General features: G+C 31.6%; 1 protein-coding gene across 2 annotated transcripts in view; it reads left to right on the top strand.

Moving 5' to 3' along the window:
• LOC141845308 (uncharacterized) overlaps nt 1–23,051 on the top strand; it is a 33,208-nt gene extending 10,157 nt beyond the window's left edge. For both annotated transcript variants that reach the window (XM_074733377.1, XM_074733376.1), the window contains one exon: nt 22,655–23,051. In XM_074733377.1, the coding sequence (XP_074589478.1) occupies nt 22,655–22,839 (185 nt within the window). In that variant the 3' untranslated portion in view covers nt 22,840–23,051. The remainder of the gene's footprint in view (nt 1–22,654) is intronic.
• The last annotated feature ends 607 nt before the right edge of the window (nt 23,052–23,658 follow it).

The following is a 23,658-nucleotide window of genomic DNA, read 5'->3' as shown; positions in this document are numbered from 1 at the left end:
AGTGGGTAAACTTTTTATAGTGACCGACCCCACTGCCGAAACGGCCTCATATCAGAAAACCCCCTAAGGGATTTTTTGGAGGCACGATACCACTAGGTTGATAAGAGCATACTGCCGAAACATCACTTTAGCCGAGCTAACACATGAATCGCACAACACCTCAGTCAACAAATATATGTTGCTAAGAGGATTCGAACTCGAAACCTCAAGCAACAGGTGTCTCCATGCTTACCACTTGGGATAAGACACTTCAACCTAGTGGCCTTGATAACTTCTAGTCCAAAGAAGACCTAATAAGTGAGTCTCACCATCTTTTTTTGATTGAAAATAAACATTAGATACATGTGTGGCTGTTGCCCCCTATTTATAGCTTTTTAGCGTGATATAAAAGATCTAAAAGGCCTAAAGTAAGCCGATTTAGAAAAGTTGTAAGTAGACTACTTAGCTCTGAGCTTAAGTTATCATTATACAAATGAGACTTGAGTAACTAATGAAACATCTGAGACTTGAATTAGGTTGATTGAGCTGCATGACTTTGTCTAAATTCGCTTCAACTACAACTTTGCCTTAGACATCTTCAATTAGCCTATTAAGTGCTTCCTTTGTTTTTTTACCTCTAAGATTTGTAATTGGTGATCATCTATGTCTAACGGTTTTTTTAGCTCTAAGACTTGTAATTGGTTCTCCATCAATGTCTAATAGGTCATCAAGAAATTCTAGAATTGGATGCTCCTATTCCATGACCTTAGCCGCAACTAGTCTCCACCTTTATCTCCATCATTCACCGACTCCTCGAAAGGATTTGTTCTTGAATCTTCATCATCTACATTAAAAGGATAAATATCAAAAACATTGAATGTAGCACTCAAGTTATACTAACTTATCAAGATTGTAAGCATTATCATTAACTCGAGCAATAATTTGCCATTTGCTTGAGGATGCAACTTAGTACGACATTTAGTTGAGAACCTATCCTTATACGGACCTAAACCCAATTCCCACATTCAAAGATTACTTTCTTCCATTCCTTATTGCTTGCTTAGCATAATGTTTAGGACGCTTGTTGATTGATAACTAAACTTTCTTATACATTTGTCTCACCAACTCTAGCTTTCTTGTACTATCTAAACTAGCGTGCTCAAAGATAAGAAAGAGTGACCAATCCAAAGAAGGTAAAGAGTTGAACCCATAGATCATTTTAAAAGGTGAAAAGTTAATAGTAGAATGCACCTATTATTAGCAAATTCAACATATAGCAAAAAATATTTTCAACAAAGTTCGATTTACTACCTTAGTTTGACCATCATTTTAATGGATCACAAGTTGTATAAAATAAAAGCTTTGTGTCAAACTTTCTCTATAATGTTTTCTTTAGACACTTAGCATCAAGATCAGAAAATATTCTTCTCAATGCTCCATGAAGCTACACGATCTCTGTAAGGATATAATAAGCAAGATGGTTAGTATTATTTGTTTTGTTCAAAGGAATGAAATGATTTATTTTAGAACCATGAATTTAAGTTTCGAGCCATGCTAGTCCGTACAGGCAGAATTTACCATTTCACTCACTAACCAACACTGCTAGGCTATCATGCTCTCACATTTTTTTTATTTTTTATTTTACTTCTTTTTCTTTAAGTTTTAATTTTAGATAAAATTTTTTATTTTTTAAATAGGTAATTCTTTTCTCCTGTTAATTTTTCCCATTCTTTAATTTTTTCCTCCATTAATTTTTTTCCCTCCATCCGTCCACGAAGGTAAATAGGAAAAAAAAACACTTCTTTAACCTCTTTAAAAATTCATTTTTCTCTCCTTCATCTTTTCATAAGGTAAATAGAGGAAAAAAACCTCTTAACCTCTTTAAGGATGATTATCTTTTTTCCTTCTTCATTCATCCACAAGGTAAACATAGAGGAAAAAACTTTTAAGCATGTAGGAGACAAAGTATTAAGAAAGGTAAAAAAATTAATGTAATATAATTTCTAACTTTATAAAATGTACTATTACAAATCCGTTGATGCTGATTTCAAGCTCGGATGAAAAGGATGAGGGTTGGTTAGGTTGTCAGTCAACGTTGAATTTAGATAAATATTTAATGAATGGTTCCATCAAACTATTGTGCTAATGCTATGTTGTTTCTTCGAAGGAACACGTTGTAGGGTCTGACTATAACGTCATGGCAATGATTGCTATATCTCTACGAAAACTTAGGTGTAGTGTTAAATATATAAAAATTCCCGTACAACAAGTTAGATAAGAACAAATATTATAAAAAAATTAATTGTTTAATATTTGGAATATTAGGAACAATTACTGGTAAAGTAATATAGGTAGTAGATATGATGATTTGTTGAAGAATTAATATTTTATGTGTACAAGAGACAATGAGTAGAAGAGAAGGCAAAGATGATAGAAAATTTTATTTTTTAAGTTATGGTACACAGGAATGAGTTATAGATAGTTCACTAAAGGATATGATTATAACTCTTAAGATAGTGGTGGCGAAAAAAACTATTAATGTAGATTATATGAAGACACCAGATCTAGATTTTTAGACGACCTAGATAATATTACAAAATATTCCGCCAAACGAAATGATTTTAATAGGAGATCTAAATATACATGTAGGAGTGAAAAATGAGAAATATGATAGGGTGCATAAGGGTTAGGGGTTTGGAATAAGAAATGAAGTAGAGAAAATTATATTGGATTTTGTAATAGTATATGATCTTATATTAGCTAATATATTTTTTAAGAAAAGAGAACACTTGACTACTTTTAAAAGTGAAAATAATAAGTCGTAAATTAACTTTCTTATGGTTAGGAAGAAGGATAGAAAGATTTGTAAAGATTGTTAGGTCATCCTTGGAGAAAACTTAACTAGTTAGTAGTGTTGAATATGTGCCTCCAGTATAATGTAATAGAAAGAAAATATACATGACTTCTAGAATTAAATGGTGGAAGTTAAAAGATGTGATAACAACAACAACCAAACCTTATCCCACTAGGTGGGGTCGCCTATATAGATTCTTCTATGCCATTGGACTCTATCATCTACTATATCATCATCTATACTTAAATAAATTTTATCTTATTTTATTATTGCTAACTAAGTTTTTTTTTATCTTTCTTTCCCATGTTTGATGTACATTTTTGTTATAATTTCACATCACCTAATTGGAGCATTTATTGGTCGTCTAAGTATATGTCTATACCATCTTAAATGTGTCTTTTGGAGTTTTTCCTCAATATATGCAATTTCGATTTTCTCTCTAATGTTCTCATTTATTCTATCCTCGTATGCCCACATATTCACTTTAACATCTTCATCTTTGCAACTCTTATTTTCTGTTTATGTACTCGAGTTATAGCCCAATATTCAGCATCATATAATATAACATGTTTAATCGCTGTTTTGTAAAATTTCTCTTTAAGTTTTAAAAGTACTTTACGATCATATAAAACACTTGATGCTCTCCTCCATTTCAATCATCCTACTTGTATTCTATATAAGAAATCTCTTTCAATTCATCTATCATCTTAAAAAAATTATCCTAAAATACATAAAGCTCTTAGTTTCAGATAACTTATAATCTCTTATCCTAATAATTATCTTGTTGCGTTTAATATTATTAAATTTAAATTCTATATTCTATCTTTACTCTATTAAATCTAAAATCTTTCACTTATAGTATTTCCTGCTAAGATTATAGTTTAGCATTTACTCTTTAACATGTCTCATCTATCAAAATAATATCATTTACAAACAATATACACCACGATACTGGGTCTTGAATGTGTCAAGTGAGTTTGTTTATGATTAGTGTAAAAAGATAGAGATTTAGAGCTAATCTTTGATGTAACTATATATTTATTAAAAATATTTCAGTTAATCCACTTGAAGTCTTTACTTAGTCGTTATATCCTTATATATATCCTTAATTAGTTCAATATATGGTACGCTAACATCTCTCTTTTCTCTAATTCTTCGTATAATTTCTCTTGGGCTTCTATCATAAGCTTTTTCTAAGTCAATGAATATCATGTGTGGATTTTGTTTTTGTTCTTGATACTTTTCAATTAGTTGTTTAAGAAGATGTATAATTTTTATTGGCGATTTTCCAAGCATGAACCCAAATTGGTTTTCGATCACTGTGATCTCAATCTTTTTTTATTACTTTTTATCAAAGTTTTATACTATGACTCATTAGTTTAATACCTCTGTAGTTTGCACAATTTTATATATTTCCTTTATTTTTATATAAGGGAATTAGAGTACTTACCCTCCATTGGTCAGATATTTTTTTCATTTTCAATATCATGTTAAATAATTTTGCAAATTATTTAATACTTTGTTTCCCTAGGCACTTTCATATCTCTATCGGAATATAATCTAGTCCAATGATTTTTCCATTTTGCATCCCATTTCAAGTTTGTTGTACTTTTAAAGTTTGAATTCTACAAAAAAATTTAAATTTCTATACTCGATCTATTTAAACTACCTAAGTTAAGTTGGTCACACTTCATTAAAAAGTTTATGAAAATATCTCTTCCATCGCTCTTTTATTTCTCCATCATTACTAATACCCTATTGCATTTATCTTTAATAAATTTTATTTGATAAGATGTTTTGTCTTCCTCTCACTTTTACTGTAGCTATTCTATAAATGTTTTATGCCCTTTCTTTTGTATTCAATTTTTGATATAACCGTTTAAAAGTTTCATTCTTAGTTTCATTTACTACTTTTTTAGTCTTTTTTTTGCTATTATATATTTTTTAAAGTTTTCTTCGTTCTTACAAATATATAATTCTTTATAGCCTATTTGTTTTTCTTTCATTTTCTCTTGTACTTTCTTATTCCACCATCAAGATTTTTTACTTAGAGGTGCATTTCCTTTTAACTCATTAAGTATATTTTTGACTATTATTTTTAATTTTGATACTATCTTATCCCATATCGTATTAAAGTCACTGTACATTTCATTTAATGCTTGTACTCATATTTTTCCTTAAATATATTTTGTTTCTCATCCTTTAACTTCCACCACTTAGTTCTAGGAGTCGTATATATTTTTCTTCTATTGATATTATGTTTAAAGCATATATCCAATATTATTAACCTACATTGGGTAATTAAGTTTTCTCTAGAGATGACCTTGTAATCTTTACAAATCTTTCTATTTCTCTTCCTAACTATGGGAAAGTCAATTTGCGATTTATTATTCTCGTATTTGAACATGACCAAATATTCTTCTCTGTTCTTAAAAAAACGTATTAGCTAGTATAAGATCATATGCTATCACAAAATCCAATATAGTTTTCTCTTCTTTATTTTTTGTTCTAAACCCATAACCTCATGCACCTTCTCATATTTCTCATTTTTCACTCTGATATATCCATTTAGATCGTCCTCCTATTAAAATCATTTCATTTGGTGGAATATTTATAATACTTTATCTAGGTCATTCCAAAATCTTGATTTAGTATCTTCATTTAATCCTACTTGAGGTCCATATATATTAATTACGTTAATAGTTTTTTTCTCCACTACTATCTTGAGAGCTATAATTCTATCATGCTTTCTAACTACTTCTACAACCTTATTTTTTAACGAACTATCCATAATAATACTCTATTTCTTGTTTTACTCTTTCTTGTGTATTATCATAACTTAAAATCCAAGTTCTCTATCATCTTTGGTTTCTTGCCTATCTATTTTGTATCTTGTATACAAAATATTTATTGTTCTCCTAATCATCGTATCTACTACCTTCGTTATATTGAGAGTTCTTATGTTTTATGTTTCAAATCTTAGACTACTAGTTTTTCTATAGTATTTGTTCTTATTTAATTTATGGTGTGAGAATTCTTGCCTATTTAACATTATACCCAAGTTCTCATAGAGATGTAGTGGTCCTTGTCGATATGTTACAGTTGGACCCCGCAATATAAACTCTTATATATTTATCACTACACCCGAGTTCTGAAGATGTAGTGGCCCTTGTCGAGACGTTATAGTCGGATCTTACAATGCATTCATTCCGGGGAACAATTTAATATTAGCATAATAGTTTAATGGATCCATTTATTAAACATTTATTGAACATTTGTCTTAGTTTAATGCTGACCGACAACCATGTTAAAGGATGAGAAATAAAGCATATTTAAGGAGAGATCAATAGTATAAGTATTAGGAGAAATACATAGGAACTCGAATACGAGATAGGATAAGACGACATTAAAGTTAAAAATTATAACCAAGAGTATACTCGGTGGTTCATAGAGATGTGCATCACTAAGTAAAGAATCTTGGTGATGGAATAAGAAAAGTATAAGAAGAAGTGAAAGGAAAATAAATACCCTATAAAGTATTTTACACTTGTAAAAATGAGAACAATAAAAAAAATATATAATAATTAAGAAAGAGGCTAAAAAAGTAGAGAATGAAAGTCAATAATGAAACTTTTGAATGCTCATATCGATAGCTAGATATAAAATAAGGGAAAATGACATTTATAGAATAGCTAAAGCGATAAAGTGGAAGACAAGAGATTTTATCCAAATAAGATGCATTAAAGATGAATGCAATAAAATACTATTGAATGATGAGGAAATAAAAGAGTGATGGAAGAGATATATAGATCAACTTTTTAATGAAGATTTAGGTAATTAATTTAACTTAGGTAATTTAAATAGGTTAAAAAATTTTCAAATTCAAATTTTTATCATAGAATTTAAATTTTAGAAGTAAAATTAGTTTTAAATGGAATACAAAATAGAAAAGTAGTTGGGCAGATGATATTCCAATAGAGGTATGAAATTGTCTAGGGAAATAAGGTATTGAATGATTATAAAGTTTTTCAACCTGATATTGAAAACAAAGAAAATATCCAATCAATAGAGGGTAAGTATTTTAGTTCCCTTATATAAGAACAAAAGAGACATATAAAATTATACAAATTATAGAGATATTAAACTAATGAATCATATGATGAAACTTTAATAAAGAGTAATAAAAAAAATTAAAGAAGGAGACCACAATGATAAAAAATTAATTTGTATTCATACTTGGAAAGTTGACAATAGAAGTTATACATTTTCTCAGACAACTAATTAAAAATGTCGAGAATAAAGAACAAGACTTACATATGATATTCGTCGATCAAGAAAAATTTTATGCTAGAATCCCAAGAGAAATTATATATAGAATTTCAAAAAAAAAGGAGAAGTATTAACATAATATATATTAAACTAATTAAGGATATGTATGAGGATATAATAATAAGTATAAAGTCTTTAGGCGGAGTAATCGAAATATTTCTTAAAAAGATAGAGTTATATCAAGGATCAACTCTAAGTCCCTATCTTTTAACACTAATTTTTGATGAATTCACTAGACATATCTAAGACACGATATCTTAGTGTATATTATTTATAGATATCGTTTTAATAAATGAGACATTTGAAGGAGAAATGCTAATTTGAATCTTGGCGGAAAATATTAAAAGTAAAAAGTTTTAAGTTTAGTAGAGTAAAGATATAATATATGAAATTTAAATTTAGTAATATTAGACGTAATGAGACAATTATTAAGATAAGAAAAGAGAGCTTTATGTATTTAAAATTATTTTTCCATAAAGATGAACTGAGAGAGATATTTTACATAGAATAAAGCAGGAGGGTTAAAATGCAAGAGAGTATCAGACGTTCTTTATGATAGTAAAATACTTTTAAAACTTAAAAGGGAAGTTCTATAAAACAATGGTTAGATTTTTTATGTTATATGTAGCTGAATGTTCGATTAGTACTTGAGTACATAAGTAGAAGATGAGAGTTGCAGAGATGAGGATATTAAGGTGAATGTGCGGACATCGAAGTAGATAAGATAAGAAATGAGAACATTAGAGAGAGTTGGGATTGCACTTATTGAGGAAAATTTTTTGAATATGTTTAAGATGGTACGAATATGTACTTATATGACTAATATATGCTTATTTAGGCTATGTGAAACTATGAGAAATATGCAAATCAAACGAGGAAAAAGAAGACAAAAAAGACTTATTTAGCAATAATAAAAAAAGATAAAATTTGTTTAAATATAGATAATAAATAGTAGGGGATATAACTTGATGACGTAAAAAGATTCATATAGTCAAGCTCATCTAGTGGGATAAGGCTTAGTTATTTTTGTTGTATAAAATATACTACTATTAATGAAATAAATTATTTTATATACAAATTTGATTTTATTTTAATTTAATCAAAATAAATCTAATTTAAAGCTATTTGAGATGTCTGTTTGTTGAACTTTAGTTAATCCTAAATTGACTTTTACTGAATAAGTATTAAATATTTCATGAGATAACATTAAAACTTAAATTCTACATTCCAGATCTTAAATATAACTCAATAGTAACCTCTATAACAATATTTCTTAATTAATAAAATTTTTATTTTAAAAAATAGCTTTTGTTCTTATTGCATGCTTACTAAACAAAAAGTCCAAACCAAAACTAAGAAGAGGAGCATTGGCGAAACGACAAAGTTGCTGCTATGTGATCTTGTTGCCACAAGCTTGAGTCACGGAAATAACCTCTTGCAATACAGGGTAAGACTGTATAATAAATCCAATGTGGTCTGACCTTTTCTCGGGACCCTGGATTGATGGGAGTTTTGTGCACTGAGCTGTTCTTTCTTAAAAAAATATCAAAATTATATCTACATGATACGATACGGTATCAGTTATAAACCGAAACTCCGACACAACTCAAAATTGTAAACCTTGTTTAGAACTATAAAAATGGAATCCACATCTTGTTGGACCAAGGTAATCTTGTAATAAATTCTATTGGAATATCAATCCTAAGTTCACTAGGAGTGAGTAAAACTTTATACAATCCATTAGGTAAAGATCTATATTTTATCTACCTACGTACGATACCTTCTCACTATAACATTTATTTAACTTACAAGGCCTTTTAAATGCAAAATATATATATCCCTTTGTCATAATTGGATCGTTCAAAGTTGCTTTGCAAACTTCTCACTAAAATAAGTAAGGGGTTGATTTTCTTACAATACTTTAATATAAATATTAGGAGAAATACATGACAACTTGAATATGACTTGGATAAGATGACATCAATTGATAATGGTGGCCAAGAGCGTACTTGATGAGTCTAAAGGATGAACATTATCAAATAAAGAATTTTGATAGTGGAATAAGGAAGTATAGAAAAACGAGCAACTTATTAGTTAGAGTACACTTGTAAGAATGAAGAAAACTTAAAAGTATATGTAGTAGCCCAAAAAGAGGTCAAAAAAGTAGTAGAAAAATATTGGTGGTGGAATAAGGAAGTATAGAAAAACGAACAACTTATTAGTTAGAGTACCCTTGTAAGAACGAAGAAAACTTAAAAATATATGTAGTAGCCCAGAAAGAGGTCAAAAAAGTACGAGCTAAAAATAAAGCTTTCGAATACTTGTATTGATAGCTTGATACAGAAGAAGGGAAAAGAGACATATATAGAATAACTTAAGTAAGAAAGAGAAAAATAAAAGATCTTATCCAAATAAGATGTATTAATGATGAATTAAATAGGGCACTTATCACGCTCTGGGGGTGTCATTCCCGCACACACTGGGAGGTACCCCACTCTGTGACAATATAATAAAAGAAACCATCTATACTATATAAATAGAATAATAAAAATTCATCAACTATATATATATCATATGTTTCATGGACAACAAAGCGATATATATAAAATGACAGATGCAACAAAATATAAATACAACAAAACGAAAATAAAACAAAGTAGAAATCAACACGTCGAGATTTCTGAGCAATTCTAAGTAAAGCTGAGCCAAATATAATATTAAAAGTGTGCCTGTGCTTGCAAAACTGGAGGTTAAAAAATGCAGACAGTTAGCTAATGACTAAGTGGGTAATCAGAAAAGATGTGCATGAATTTAATCTTATTTAAGAAGCCAAGAGAGTAGAGTAAATCACAATTTTTTATAACAACTTTAAGTTTTTCTTAAAGTTTTCCAGTTATATATATCAATGTATTATTATCTTCAGTTATCATTATATGGAATCATATAATATTTTTATATTGAAATTTAGAGTCTCAACTTGGATAAATATTATAATCATGTGAGTATCAACATGTATATTTATATCAATGGTATAAATTTGATAAATCAACTAAAAAAAAGTGAACATCAGAGCTAATATCATCAGAGTGTAATAATGTCACATATATATATATATATATATATATATAAGCTAGTAGCCTCATCAGAGTATATCGTTACATACGTTATCTGACGTACGGGCTAAAAGCCCTCACCGGTGAAAGACATGATAAACACTGACCGCGGACGACTGCGCTACCACAACATGTGGGCGGTTAGGCTCTGGACCGTTGGCAACCGCGTTATCATAACATGTGGGCGGCCCGATACTCTAGTATAAAACTTTGGTATAAAACTAGACTCATAGTTTTTACCTTTTTGTATTTTCCATTCTCACCTTTATTATTTCACTTTACTTTTGTTTATCATTTATTACAATTGTTACATTCTCAATTCGTATCAAGTTAACTTTTTATATAAATTTTATTCATTTATTAAGGTATCACCATAAGGTTTGCAAGTAAAGAGCAAGTATCAAGAAGATGCAATATCAATAATATGGAATATAAAAGATCAAGCAATTTAAAGATAGGTATCAACAGAAAAGTGAGTTAGAATATCTATTTAATTTTAAACACCCTTTCTCATCTTAATCCCCATATGAACCCATATGTGAACAAGAAATAATATCAATTATTTATCCTCCAATGGTTTAATTATTTCAACCCTATGTCACCATTTTAAATATCATTTTAATCCTCTTTTGAAAATAATTATACAAGTATATATAATCCATTTAATCTATTTATTCATGCATAAGGAAATATACAAGTCAAAGGATAGAATATACCTATTTTTATGTACACCAAAAGATTCGAGTTCCGACAGATCACCGAGCTTCGGTCAAACTTGTATCTACAAATATAATACAACAATAACTCAAAACTCAAGATAAACATAATAACACGAAACGAATCGAATCATAACTTCTACATCAATATATCCTTATTTCCTATAAGAGGCGTTCACTATTATGTAATCACAACCTTATTTAACCAATCTAAATAGAAATTGATTATAATAACATATACCTTAAAATAACCCTTTTTGATCGATGAATCCTCAGAGGCATTTCATCAATACGAAGCACTTGAACAGATTAAGTACTTGTTGCAAGAAACAACAGCAATATTACTTGTAGGTGGAAGAGGACACCAAACAAGGGTTGTTGGTTTGTTGCTGACAAATCAAAAGAGGAGAGTTAGAGTTGGCTATTCGTGGACTGATCGTGGTCGGCTGGAAAGGAGGGCAGCAATTAGAGTTTAGAGTTTGAGCTGCGTTTTTTTGCTTCTGCCGAAAGAGACTACAATGTCAAATGGGGAAGGCTGAAAACAAAAACGAAAAAGCTGTTGAATAGTGAAGGGGAAAGGGGAACCTTTCTCTCTTGGCCATTAACCTTGGTTAGCTCTGACGACGGCCTGACTAGCTTCGGCGGTTGTTGAGGGTTTGCTAGAAAAGAGGGCAGCAACTAGGGTTTCTTTTCCCCTCTTCGTTGGCGGTCCGGTGAGCTCCGGCAAACTCCGACGAGCTCCGATGAGCTTCGACAGTGCTGCTAAGAGGCAAGGACAGCAGAGAAAGGAAAGACGACTGTTAGCTGTTGGAAGAGAAAAAGACAGCAGTAGTAGTAGCTGCTTTGCTGGAGAAGAAGAAGGAGAGGGAGTGGGCTGCTTTTGTTGGAGATGTGGAAAAATAAAAACTAGGGAAGAAGAAAAAGGAAGAAGAAAAAGAGGTGGGCTTGGTGCTTGGGTATGGGGGTGGCGTTTTGTTGCTTGCGCGAGAAGAAATGGGAAAACAAACGAGAGGAAAGAGAAAATTTCCTCAAAAATATCTTAATTCATTTTAAACCGATCGAACTGGCTTAAACCTTAAATTTGGTTCGGCTATAACTTAGCCAAATCAACTCTAAATTAATCCCGATTTGAACCAATGTAATCCTTGTCTCCGTGCCTACCCGTTGGGTCTAGTTTGAATCCGATCCAATTTTAATTCAATGTTCTCACTTCGTGTTTGATTATTTAGTCGTTCATTTATTATTATTATATTTTATTGTTTAAAAAATCTAATACCTAACCGCACTAGTAAAGGATAATGAAATATAGGAGTGATAAAAGTGCTATTTTTGTTAACTTTTTAATAAATGTGTTTAGGTGACCAACTTAATTTAGAAAATTTAAGTAGGTTAGAGGAGTATAAAAATTTTAATTTTTCAAAGAAATTAAATTTCAAAAGTAGATCATACGTTAAATAGGATGCAAAATAAGAAAATGGTTGGATCGAATAATATTTCAATAGAGGTATGAAAGTGGCTAGGAAAGTAAAGTATTAAATGACTTAGAAAGTTATTCAATCTAATATTTAAAACGAAAAAATATTTGATCCGTGGAAGGAAAGTGCTCTAGTTCTCCTGTATAAAAACAAAAAAGACAAATAAGATTATGTGAATTATGGGGCATTAAGTTAATGAGAGGAAAAAGGCCAAGGTGACCAAAAATCAACTTGAATTCATGTTTTAAAGGTCAATAAGTATTAAGAAAAGAACAAAACTTATATATGATTATTTATTAATCTTAAAAAAGCTTATAATAGAGTCTCGAGCAAAATTGTATAGAGAATTCTAAAAAATAAAGATGTTAACATAGTGTATATTGAAACAATTAAGCATATGTATAACGATGTAATGATAAGAGAGAAAACTTCAAACAAATTAATCGAAAAGTTTTCTATAAAGATAGAGTTACATCAAGAATTAATTCCAAATCTATAACTTTTTATACTTGTCATGAATGAACTCACTGGATACATCCAATACATATTATTTATAGATAGACATTATTTTACTCGATGAGACACAAAAATGAGTGAATGCTAAGTTCAAATCTTGGCAAAAAACAATGGAAGTAAGAAAGTTCTAGATTTAGTACAATAAACACAGAATATATAGAGTTTAAGTATAGTAGTAGTAGAGGTATTAAAAAAATGTCTGATCAATGGAGGGTAAGTGCTCTAGTTGCCTTATATAAAAATAAGAGAGACATACAAAATTGTGTAAACTATAAGGGTATTAAACTAATGAATCATACCATGAAATTTAGGAAAGAGTAATAGAAAAAAAAGATTAAGGAAAAGGACTATGGTGATCGAAAATCAATTTGGGTTCATTCTTGGAAGATCGACAATAAAAGTTATACATTTTCTCAGACAACTAATTGAAAGGTATCGGGAGAAAAGGTAAGATGTACACATGATATTCGTTGACATAGAAATAGTTTACGATAGAGTCCCAAAAGAAAATTATATAAAGAATTTTAGAAAAGAGAGGTGTTAGCGTAGCATATATTGAACTAATTAAGGATATATATGAGGATGTAATGACCAGAGTGAAGACTTCAAGTGGATTTACTGAAGCATTTCCAATAAAGATAGGGTTACATCAAGGATCAACTCTAAGTTCTTATCTTTTTACACAATCATAGACGAACTCACTAGACACATTCAAGACACAGTATTGTTGTGCATGTTGTTTGCAAATGATATTGTTTTGATAGATTAGACATTTGAAGGAGTAAATGCTAAACAAGAATTTGTTGGAAGTTAAAATTGATTTTGTGAAAATGGAATAGAGTAGCATATGGAGTTAGTGGGTTGTTGAGGTGGCGAGTAGTGGTAATAGTGATGGCCATGTGATATTAATGGAGTTAGTGGGAATAAAATGTTGGTGAAAGGAGCACTACTCTGACCTTAGAGTTTCGATATTTGATAATATACCTAGTACTGGTCAATTTGACCAAGTGTTGATCCAAACAGGACCTAATGTTTGGATGTGAGTGAAGTCTAGCCAGGTTAAGGTTGACCAGAAGATTAACGAGAAGTCCTAGTCAATTAGACCAGGTAAGAAAGTTCTAGTTGGAGGTTAGGCAAGGAAAGACCTAGTTGGAGACTAGGCAGGGAAAGTTCTAACTGGAGACTAGGCAGGGAAGTCCTGATCTGGAGGATTGGGCAAGGAAGACATAGTTTGGAGGACTGGACAAGGAAGTTCTGATCTGGAACCTATGAAAGTGACTAGTCCTAACTGGAGGTTAGACAAAGAAAAGTCCAAACAGAATGTTTGGTAGGTGGGAAGTCTACCTATGGAAGTGACTAGTCCTAACTAGAAGTTAGGCACGGGTAAGCCTAGTAGGTCAGACGGACAACAAGTAAGCTTAGGTTGCTTGTTTGTTTGTATGCTAATCTTGCAGGAACCAAAAGCTGGAAGCAAGATTGAAGAAGCATAAGAGGAGCAAACAGAAGCAGCTGAACGAAGCTCAGAAATCAACTCAGGTCAAAACTGTTTGACTGGTTCCGGGCGCCCCTATTGAATCTGGGCCTCTGGAATAGGCAGATCCAGGCTCCCTGATTTTATCCAGGCGCCTGGATGGTCCAGGCTCCCTGATTGTATCTATACTCTTTGATCTTATCTAGACGCCCAGATCAAGTGGAATTGACCCCGATAAAGACTGATGGAACTGCATCGGATCGGATATGTTCTAGGCGCCCGAAAAAGGGTTCCAGGCGTCCAAAAAGGTCTTTATATGACCTATACGATCAACACCAAGACACAATGATTCTATGCCTCACTCTTCATCCTGCGGAATTACTGAACGCAAATGACATCCTATTCGTGCAACCAGGGAAGTTCCAGGAGGAGTATGTTGCGCTCAAGACTTCCAGATCGGCCCAAACGAGTGTTTGTTTTATTTTTAGTCTTACAATTTGTTTGCATTTATATATTATTAATTGGACTGTAAGACGGGTTTCTCCGCCTCTAGACAAAGGTCCGGAAAGGAGACTACTAGTGGGCGGACGCCTCCCGTACATAGACCTTGGATGTACTAACCCTGATGGGTTAGGAACCAAGTAAATCCGCGTGTCCTTGCATTGTTTACTATTTTCTCTACTAAGTCTCTGTGATAGAACGAACGAACAAAACGTTGAACGCGTTATTCACCCCCTCTAGCGCGTCCACCGATCCTACATAAAATAGTGGAGTTAGTCGTTTATATAGATTATGTTATTAGCCAATAAATATGTTAATTGTTTATGAATAAAGTAGATTGAATTTGGATGTTCACGTTTTTTTTTTCCTCTTCACAAGTGCATTCTTCTTCCATAAATCTTTTTCTTCCAACAAAGTGGTATTAGATCTATGTTGAATGGAGGTATGGTTCCCTTCCAAATTTCGGTGCTCAAGATGAGTAACTATGACAATTAGAGTATTAAGATGGAGGCGTTCCTTGGAGGTTATGATGTTTAGGACGTTATGGAGAAAGACTACGATGAGCCAAACGATGAGTCGGTATTATCTTCGACTCAAAAGGATAGTTTGAAAGATTTAAGAAGGGAGACAAGAAGACTCTCTTCCTTCCTTGTTTATCAAGCCTTAGATGATGATGACTTTAAGAAAATCTCAAGTGCTACTTCGGCCAAGCAAGCATGGGAAAAGCTCCTAGTCTCATATCAAGGAGAAGAAAAGATGAAAAAGATACGCCTTCAGACATTAAGAAGTCAATTTGATGCTCTTCATATGAAGAAAGGCGAGTTGATATTCGATTATTTTTCTAGAGTTTCTATCATTTGCAAACAACTAAAGAGAAATGGTGAGTAACTAGAAGAAATAACTATCATTGAGAAAATTCTTCAATTATTGGATTCAAGATTTGATAGTATTACAACTATCATCGAAGAGACCAAGAATCTCCAAGCCGTGAGATAGAGCAGCTCTTGGATTCATTACAAGCCCATGAAGAAAAAAAGAAAATAAATGAAGAGATTACTTAACAACTTCTTAAAATGTCTTTTTAATCAACTAAGAATGATGAAAACTTCTATAACAATAGAAGTCAATGTGGAAGAGGTCGTGGATATGGATGAGGTCACGCTAGTGAACAAGGATGGAATTCCAATAACAATAATAAAAGAGGAGAAAATTCAACAAGAGGATGTGGAAGAGGTCACACAAACTCGAGGGACGATAAATCTCAAGTTAAGTGTGACAAATTTGAGCATTATGCTAAAGAATACAAATCGTATAAAAATAAAGTATTTGAAAGAGAAGAAGATAACACCCTATTGCTAGCATACAAGATAATAAAAGAGACAAAAATACAATGTGGTATCTCGATACTAGTGCAAGCAAGCATATTTGTGAAAAAAGAAGCATGTTTGTAGAGTTTGATGAATCAGTTGGTGGCAAGGTATCTTTTAGAGATGAATCAAAGATTGATGTGAAAGGCAAAAGTACATTCTCATCCCCTTAAAAAATGAAAAATATTAATTTATTTCGAATGTTTTCTTCGTGCAAAATATGAAGCTCAACATCTTGAACTTAGGATAACTTTTGAACAAAAGATATGATATTCACCTAAAAGATAATATGCTTATCTTGAAAGATGATATTGGTCGCTTAATTGTGAAGATACAAATGTCAAGAAATAGAATATTTTTACTTAATATTCAAAATAATATTGCTAAGTGTCTCAAAGCTTGTTATAAAGACACCACTTGGATATGACATCTTCGATTTGGGCATCTCAATTTCGGAGGACTAGAATTGCTCTAAAAAAAGGAGATGGTGAGAGGACTACCTTGCATTAGACATCCTAATTAATTATGTGAAGCTTGTCTAGTTGGAAAATATTTCAGGAAAAACTTACCAAAGGAATCAAGTTTAAGAGCCCAAAAGCCGCTTGAACTCATACACACGGATGTTTGTGGTTAGATAAAGTCAAATTCACTTGGTAAGAGTAACTACTTCATTCTCTTCATAGATAATTTTTTTTAAAAAAAACTTAGGTGTATTTCTTGATGTAAAAATTAGAGGATTTAGGCATGTTCAAGAAATTTAAGACTATTGTGGAAAAGGAGAGTGGTCCTGAAATCAAAGTCATGCGATCTAATCAAGGAGGAGAATTTACTTTAAAAGAGTTTTCAGAATTCTGTGAAGCCAATGGAATACGATGATCTCTAACAGTTCCAAGATCCCCTTAACAAAATGGAGTGGCGGAAAGAAAGAATTGAACCATCCTTAACATAACAAGGAGCATGCTCAAAAGCAAGACCTACCAAAGAAATTTGGGGTAGAAGCGGTTACATATGCAGTATATTTAGTCAATTGACACTAACAAGGAGTGTGAGGCAAGACACCACAGGAAGCTTGGAGCAGAAGGATGTCTGGGATCTTTCATCTGAAAGTTTTAGGAGTATAGCCCACGTTCATGTACCTGACGAAGAAAGAAGTAAGTTGGATGATAAGAGCGAGAAGTTCATCTTTATTGGTTACGACATTAACTCAAAAGGGTACAAGCTGTACAATCTAGATATTAGGAAGACAATCATTAGTTGTGATGTCATATTTGATAAAGACGAAGAATGTAATTGGGAATCTCAAAATGAAAACTATAACTTTTTTCCATACTTTGAAGAAGATAAGGAGCAATCAAGGATGGAGCAAACAAGAGAGGAGCCTACTACACCAGTAACACCAATTTCAAGTATTCAAGGAAATTCATCTGTATCAACTTCACGTGAAAATTCAAGTGAAAGAGTACCATGTTTTAGAAGCTTACGGGACCTTTATGAGGTAATTAAGAATCAGGATAATCTTACTCTCTTTTGTCTCTTTGTCGATTGCGAGCCTATAGATTTCCAAGAAGCTATAAAGAGCAAGAAGTAGAAAGATGTTATGGATGAAGAAATCAAGAGAATCAAGAAGAATGATACATGGGAGCTAACTTCACTTTTTGATGGACACAAGAAAATTGACGTGAAGTGGGTGTACAAAACAAAGAAGAATGCCATAGGAGAAATTGAAAGATACAAAGGAAGATTGATGGTAAAAGGCTATAGTCAAAGAGCTGACATTGACTATGATGAGGTATTTTCTCCCATTACTCAATTAGAAACTATCAGATTAATCATCTCTTTAGTAGCTCAAAATTAATGGAGAATACATTAAATGGATGTAAAATCTTCTTTCTTAAATGGAATTCTAAAAGAAAAAATCTATATTCAACAACCATCAGGTTATGAAGTCAAAGGACAAGAAGACAAAGTTCTAAAATTAAATAAGGCTCTTTACGCAAGCGCTAAGGGCATGGAATAGCTGGATAGACAAGTACTTGCTAGGAAAATGCTTTATCAAATGCCCTTATGAGTATGCACTATACATTCTGAATATGGATAAAGATATTTTGATCGTTTGCCTGTATGTCGATGACTTGATCTTTATTGGAAGCAATCCAAGTATGTTTAGAGAATTCAAAGAAATAATGACTAAGGAGTTTAAGATGATTGATATTGGGCTCATGACATACTATCTGGGCATCGAAGTGAACTAAAGGGAAGATAAAATCTTTATCTCACAAGAAGGTTATGTAAGAGAAATATTAAAAAAGTTCAAGATGGATAACAGCAAGCCTATAAACACCCTAATAGAATGTGGAGTCAAGCTATTAAAGCATGATGAAGGAGAAAGAGTCGCTCAACACTTTTCAAGAGCTTAGTTGGAAGCTTACGATACTTGACATGTACAAGGTCTGATATTCTTTATGTAGTTGGACTTGTTCGCCGTTCTATGAAGGCTCCAACTACTATCCACTTTAAGATCGCTAAAGGAATTTTACACTATATCAAAGGTATGACAGATTTTGAGTGCTTTATTCATCATCTAATAAATTTCAAACTTGAAGGATATAGCGACAGTGATTGCGGTGGAGATATGGATAATAGAAAAAATACTACAGGATTTGTGTTCTTTGTGGGAGATAATTTTCACTTGGATGCCAAAGAAATAACTTATTGTCACACTCTCTACCTGTGAAACGGAGTATGTGGCTGCAATTTCATGTGTTTGCCATACTATTTGGCTTAGAAATTTATTGAAGGAGCTAAATTTACCACAAGAAGAGAATCAAGATTCGAGTTGATAACAAGTCTACAATTGCACTAATAAAGAATCCAGTTTTTTATGATAGAAGTAAGCATATTGATACATGCTATTACAATATTAGAGTGTGCATTATAAGAAAAGAAGTGTAAGTGGAATATACAAAGTTTCAAGATCAAATTATTGATATTTTTACCAAGACTTTATTAAGATGTGAAGTTTGCTTGGAGTTGCAAAATTAAGTTTAAGAGGGGGTGTTGAAAATTAAATTAATTTTGTGATAATGGAATAGAGTAGCATATAGAGTTAGTGGGTTGATGAGGTGGTGAGTAGTGGTAATAGTGATGGTCATGTGACATTAATAGAGTTAGTGGGGATAAAATAGTGGACTTAGTGGTTTATATGATCTATGTTATTAGCCTATAAATATGTTAATTGTTTATGAATGAATTAGATTGAATTTTGATGTTCATGCTTTCTTTGTTTTCCTCTTCCACATAAGTGCAATTCTTCCATAAACCTTTTTCTTCCAATAGAATCTTAGAGAGAAACACTAAAAGTGCAAGATTTTAATATTAGCAAAGTACTAGAGTAAAGACAAAATATATAGAATTTAAGTTTAGTAATATTATATATAATGAGATAAGTTGTCTGGAAATGAGAGCTTTAAATATTTAAAATAATTTTTATAAGACGATGGAGGAATTGAGAGAGATTTTTTATATAGAATACAAACAGGATAGTTGAAATGGAGGAGCGTCGGATGTTTTATATGATCGTAAAGTACCTCTAAAATTTAAAGGGAAGTTCTACAAAATGACAGTTAGACTTGCTATGTTATATGACGCTGAATGTTGAGCTACGACTCGAGCACATAAGTAGAAGATGAGAGTTGCAGAGATGAGGATGTTAAAGTAGATGTGTGGACATGCGAAGATGGATAGAATAAGAAACGAGAGCATTAGAGAGAAAGTCAGAATTGCATATATTGAGAGAAAACTCTAAGAGACGCGTTTAAGATGGTACAGACATGTACTTAGACGACTAATAAATGCTGTAGTTAAGTGATGTGAAACTATGACAAATATGTACATCAAACGAGAAAGAGGAAAATTAAAAAAGACTTAGTTAGCAATAATAAAATAAGATAAAATTTATTTAAGTATAGATAATTATATAGTAAGGGATAGAGTCCAATGATATAGAAGGATCCATATAACCGACCCTAACTAGTGGAATAAGGCTTGATTGTTGTTGTAGTAGTAGAAGTAGCAAAACAATTGTTAAAATAAGAAATGACGAATTAACCTATTGAGAACTTTAAGTATGTAGGATCATTTTTGCAAAAGGATGGTATAATTAATAGAGATGTTTTACATAAGATACAAATAAGATGGTTGAAATGGAGAGCGTCACATGTTCTTTGTGATTATAATGTACTTCTAAAACTTAAATGAAAGTTTTATATAATGGTGGTTACTTATTATGTTATATGAAGTTGAATTTTGATTTATGAATCGAATACATGATCAAAAGATAAAAGTTGTAAAAATGAGGATGTTAAGGTAGATGTGCGGATATACGAGGATGGATAGGATAAAAAATAAGAATATTAAAGAGAAAGTGAAGATTACACCTATTGAGGAAAAATCTTGAGAGATGGATTTAAGATGGTATGATTATATATTTAAGCGACTAATAAATGGTCCAGTTAGACAATATGAGATCATGACATTAATCGAGAAAGAGGGAGATCAAAGAAGACTTGGTCAACCACAATAAAATCGGATAAAATTCATTTAAACATAGATGAAGATATAGTAGAATTAAGTCTAATGGCGTAGAAGGATTCATATAGTCAATCTCACTTAGCGGGATAAAAGTTTGCTTGTTGTTGTTGTTATAGTTATAGTAATTTTAGAGGATCAAACTAACCACATTTAATCCTTTAGCCTAGATATTGTGTTTAATTGATGAGAGTGCAATTAAATCACATTTGAACTATGGAAAAATACTTTTAAATTAAACGTTTTAAAATAAGTAAAACTAAAATGGGATTATATAAATTGTATGTAATTTTTATATTGACTCAATCCAATGGGATAAAATTGGGTTGTCATTGTAAAGTAGTTTTTGTAATAAAAAGGAAAATAATAAAATAGTTAACATGGATGCAAATGAACTGTGAATTTTAATCTATTATTTAATAAGAAGATATTAATGAAAATATGAATATGTAGGTCTAAATGGAGCAGAGAGTATGTCTCATAGGTTAACAAAGAAAACTTCAAACTTTTATTGTGGTATCATATTGTATAGGTTTGAGTGTTGAGCAATTAGAAAACAAAATATTTAATAGTTTTGATAGGTACTAGAAAGGACAAAGTAAAGATACACTAATATGTGACAACCATTAGATATAGTTTTGATGGTTGAATAAATGAAATAGATTGAGATGATATAGATATCTTTAAGAGAGAAATAAATTCTATATATTCAATTGACCAGTGTGGAATTTGTAAATGATAAAGGGAGAACAAAGAAAATCAGTCAAGATAGTTAATTGATTTGAATATTACTAATGATTCATATATAAAACTCTGGCCCTAAATAGTTGGGGCTAAATTAGCTTCATGATGAACTCTAACCCTTCTCTCCTTTTATGGTAATACTTTGAACATCAATCGGTTCAAATTATTATATTAGAAACTTTGTCTTAAAAAAGTGTTGATCTTTTTCTGATATATTATGATATAGAAAAAATGACATTATATTAACCAAAACAACTTATTTCCTAATGTATGTTATATTCGGCATAATATTACTCCCTGAAATTTATAGGTGGATACTATTTCATAATTTTTTGTTTACATCATCAATATAGATCCGTTTTATGTATTGTTCTTCAAATTCTTCTTTTACTACCACACTAGCTCTTCTAGAGTTTTTAAAGAAAGATTCTTTGCTTGATTATTTTCTTTTAAGAAGCTAAGAAAGAGAATACATTTTTTAAAAAGATTTTATCTTAATTTGTTTAGAATTTAATTAATGAACATACAAGAAGATTGTACTAAACATAACCATTTTTTTTATTCTTATCCTTTCCAACAGAAAATTAAGAAAATGACAAATGGTCATAAAATATTCCAGACATTTTATCAAACTTGGATGAGGTATAATTGAGAGAGATTAGGCGCCTAGGAAGTGATACAACTCTGTTATTGTCCAAATGCTAGTGCTCAAATGCCTTCCTTTGTCTTTTTCTGCAAAATTTCTTTGGCAGTTTGTAGGACGAACCCTGCCATCATCATTTAGTATATTCATAAAGTCTATATATCCTTGAAATCTTCCTGAACTTTCAGAGACTAATCTTTTTTGATATTGTACCTTATATTTCAGACTGATAAAAAAAGTGTTCATGAAATATAGCGATGGATAGTATTGGATGATTTGTTGTATGTAATCCAATACGATGCTCAGATGCATTTAGGTTGTATTGTAACAAAAGTTTTTTTTTTTTTTTCCTTTTCCAGCTAGGCCAGGATTCAAAAGCGCTGGAGGATGTAGCTCGAGGAAGTCCATCATGGAGCCCATCCAACTTACGGACAAGGGTCAGCTTCCCGTTGGTTTTGTTCTCGAGGATCCAGACTCACATTACATATACGTTTGTAAGAAGATGCCTGGGCTATCAGAATCTTTTCATACAACACCAGAGTAATTCATATTCTTTTTAGCTGCACATCAACATTGAAGGTACATTCGTGGTGTTTTTTATTGGGGTTGTCTGAGTAGAGAAGACGACAGCATACTGTGGGCAACGTAATCACTCAAATCATCAAAATGATGTTTCCCTTCTCTTATAAAGCTGCAGGAATTAAATTCTGTTCGAATCAAAAGAAATTAAACAACAACAATAACAATTAAGCTTAAATGGGGTTGATTTTATAGATCTTTCTATGTTCGATCCTCTAGTATATTTGCATCTATAATGAATTTTATCCTATTTTATTATTATTCATCAAGTTTTCTTTGTTCTTTCTCGAAGTTTTTTCAATAGTGTTCTTGTTCCATTTCTTTAGTTAAGAGGTAACTTAAACTCCTCTTAGTTTATTTAATTTGAAACAAAAGAGTTACGAGTCATTGAGGGAGTACATCTAACATTTCAATTATGTGGCTCTTGAAGTATCCTTGCCACTTGGAGGTTCTAACCAATGCCTTTTTCCAAGGCCTTTAGGAAGGGGATTTTTTTTTTCGTTCGTTAACCAAGAAGCCGCCTAAAGATTATAATAAGCTGCTCGGCCAAGCCAAGAGATACATCAATGTTGAGGAAACCCAGAATGCAAAGCAAGAACAACAAAGTTCCATTAGGCTGAACGACAATGGGAGACGGTTGGAATATCGACCTCTGCCTCATCTAATGCAACATCGACCTTATGTGTCCTACACTCTCGCGAAGGTGTCTAAGGAATGGACACTCCAAATCTATAATGAGTATCAAATCATTCGAAGGCCACCTAGTTTTGAGAAAGGCTCGATG

The sequence above is a fragment of the Curcuma longa genome, chromosome 14 (genome assembly GCF_044706935.1).
Source record: "Curcuma longa cultivar G26 ecotype Majalengka, Jawa Barat chromosome 14, ITB_CL_G26_1.1, whole genome shotgun sequence".
NCBI lineage: Eukaryota > Viridiplantae > Streptophyta > Magnoliopsida > Zingiberales > Zingiberaceae > Curcuma > Curcuma longa.
The sequence above is the reverse complement of the archived record's forward strand: the minus strand, read 5'-3'. Positions and strand labels throughout refer to the sequence as shown.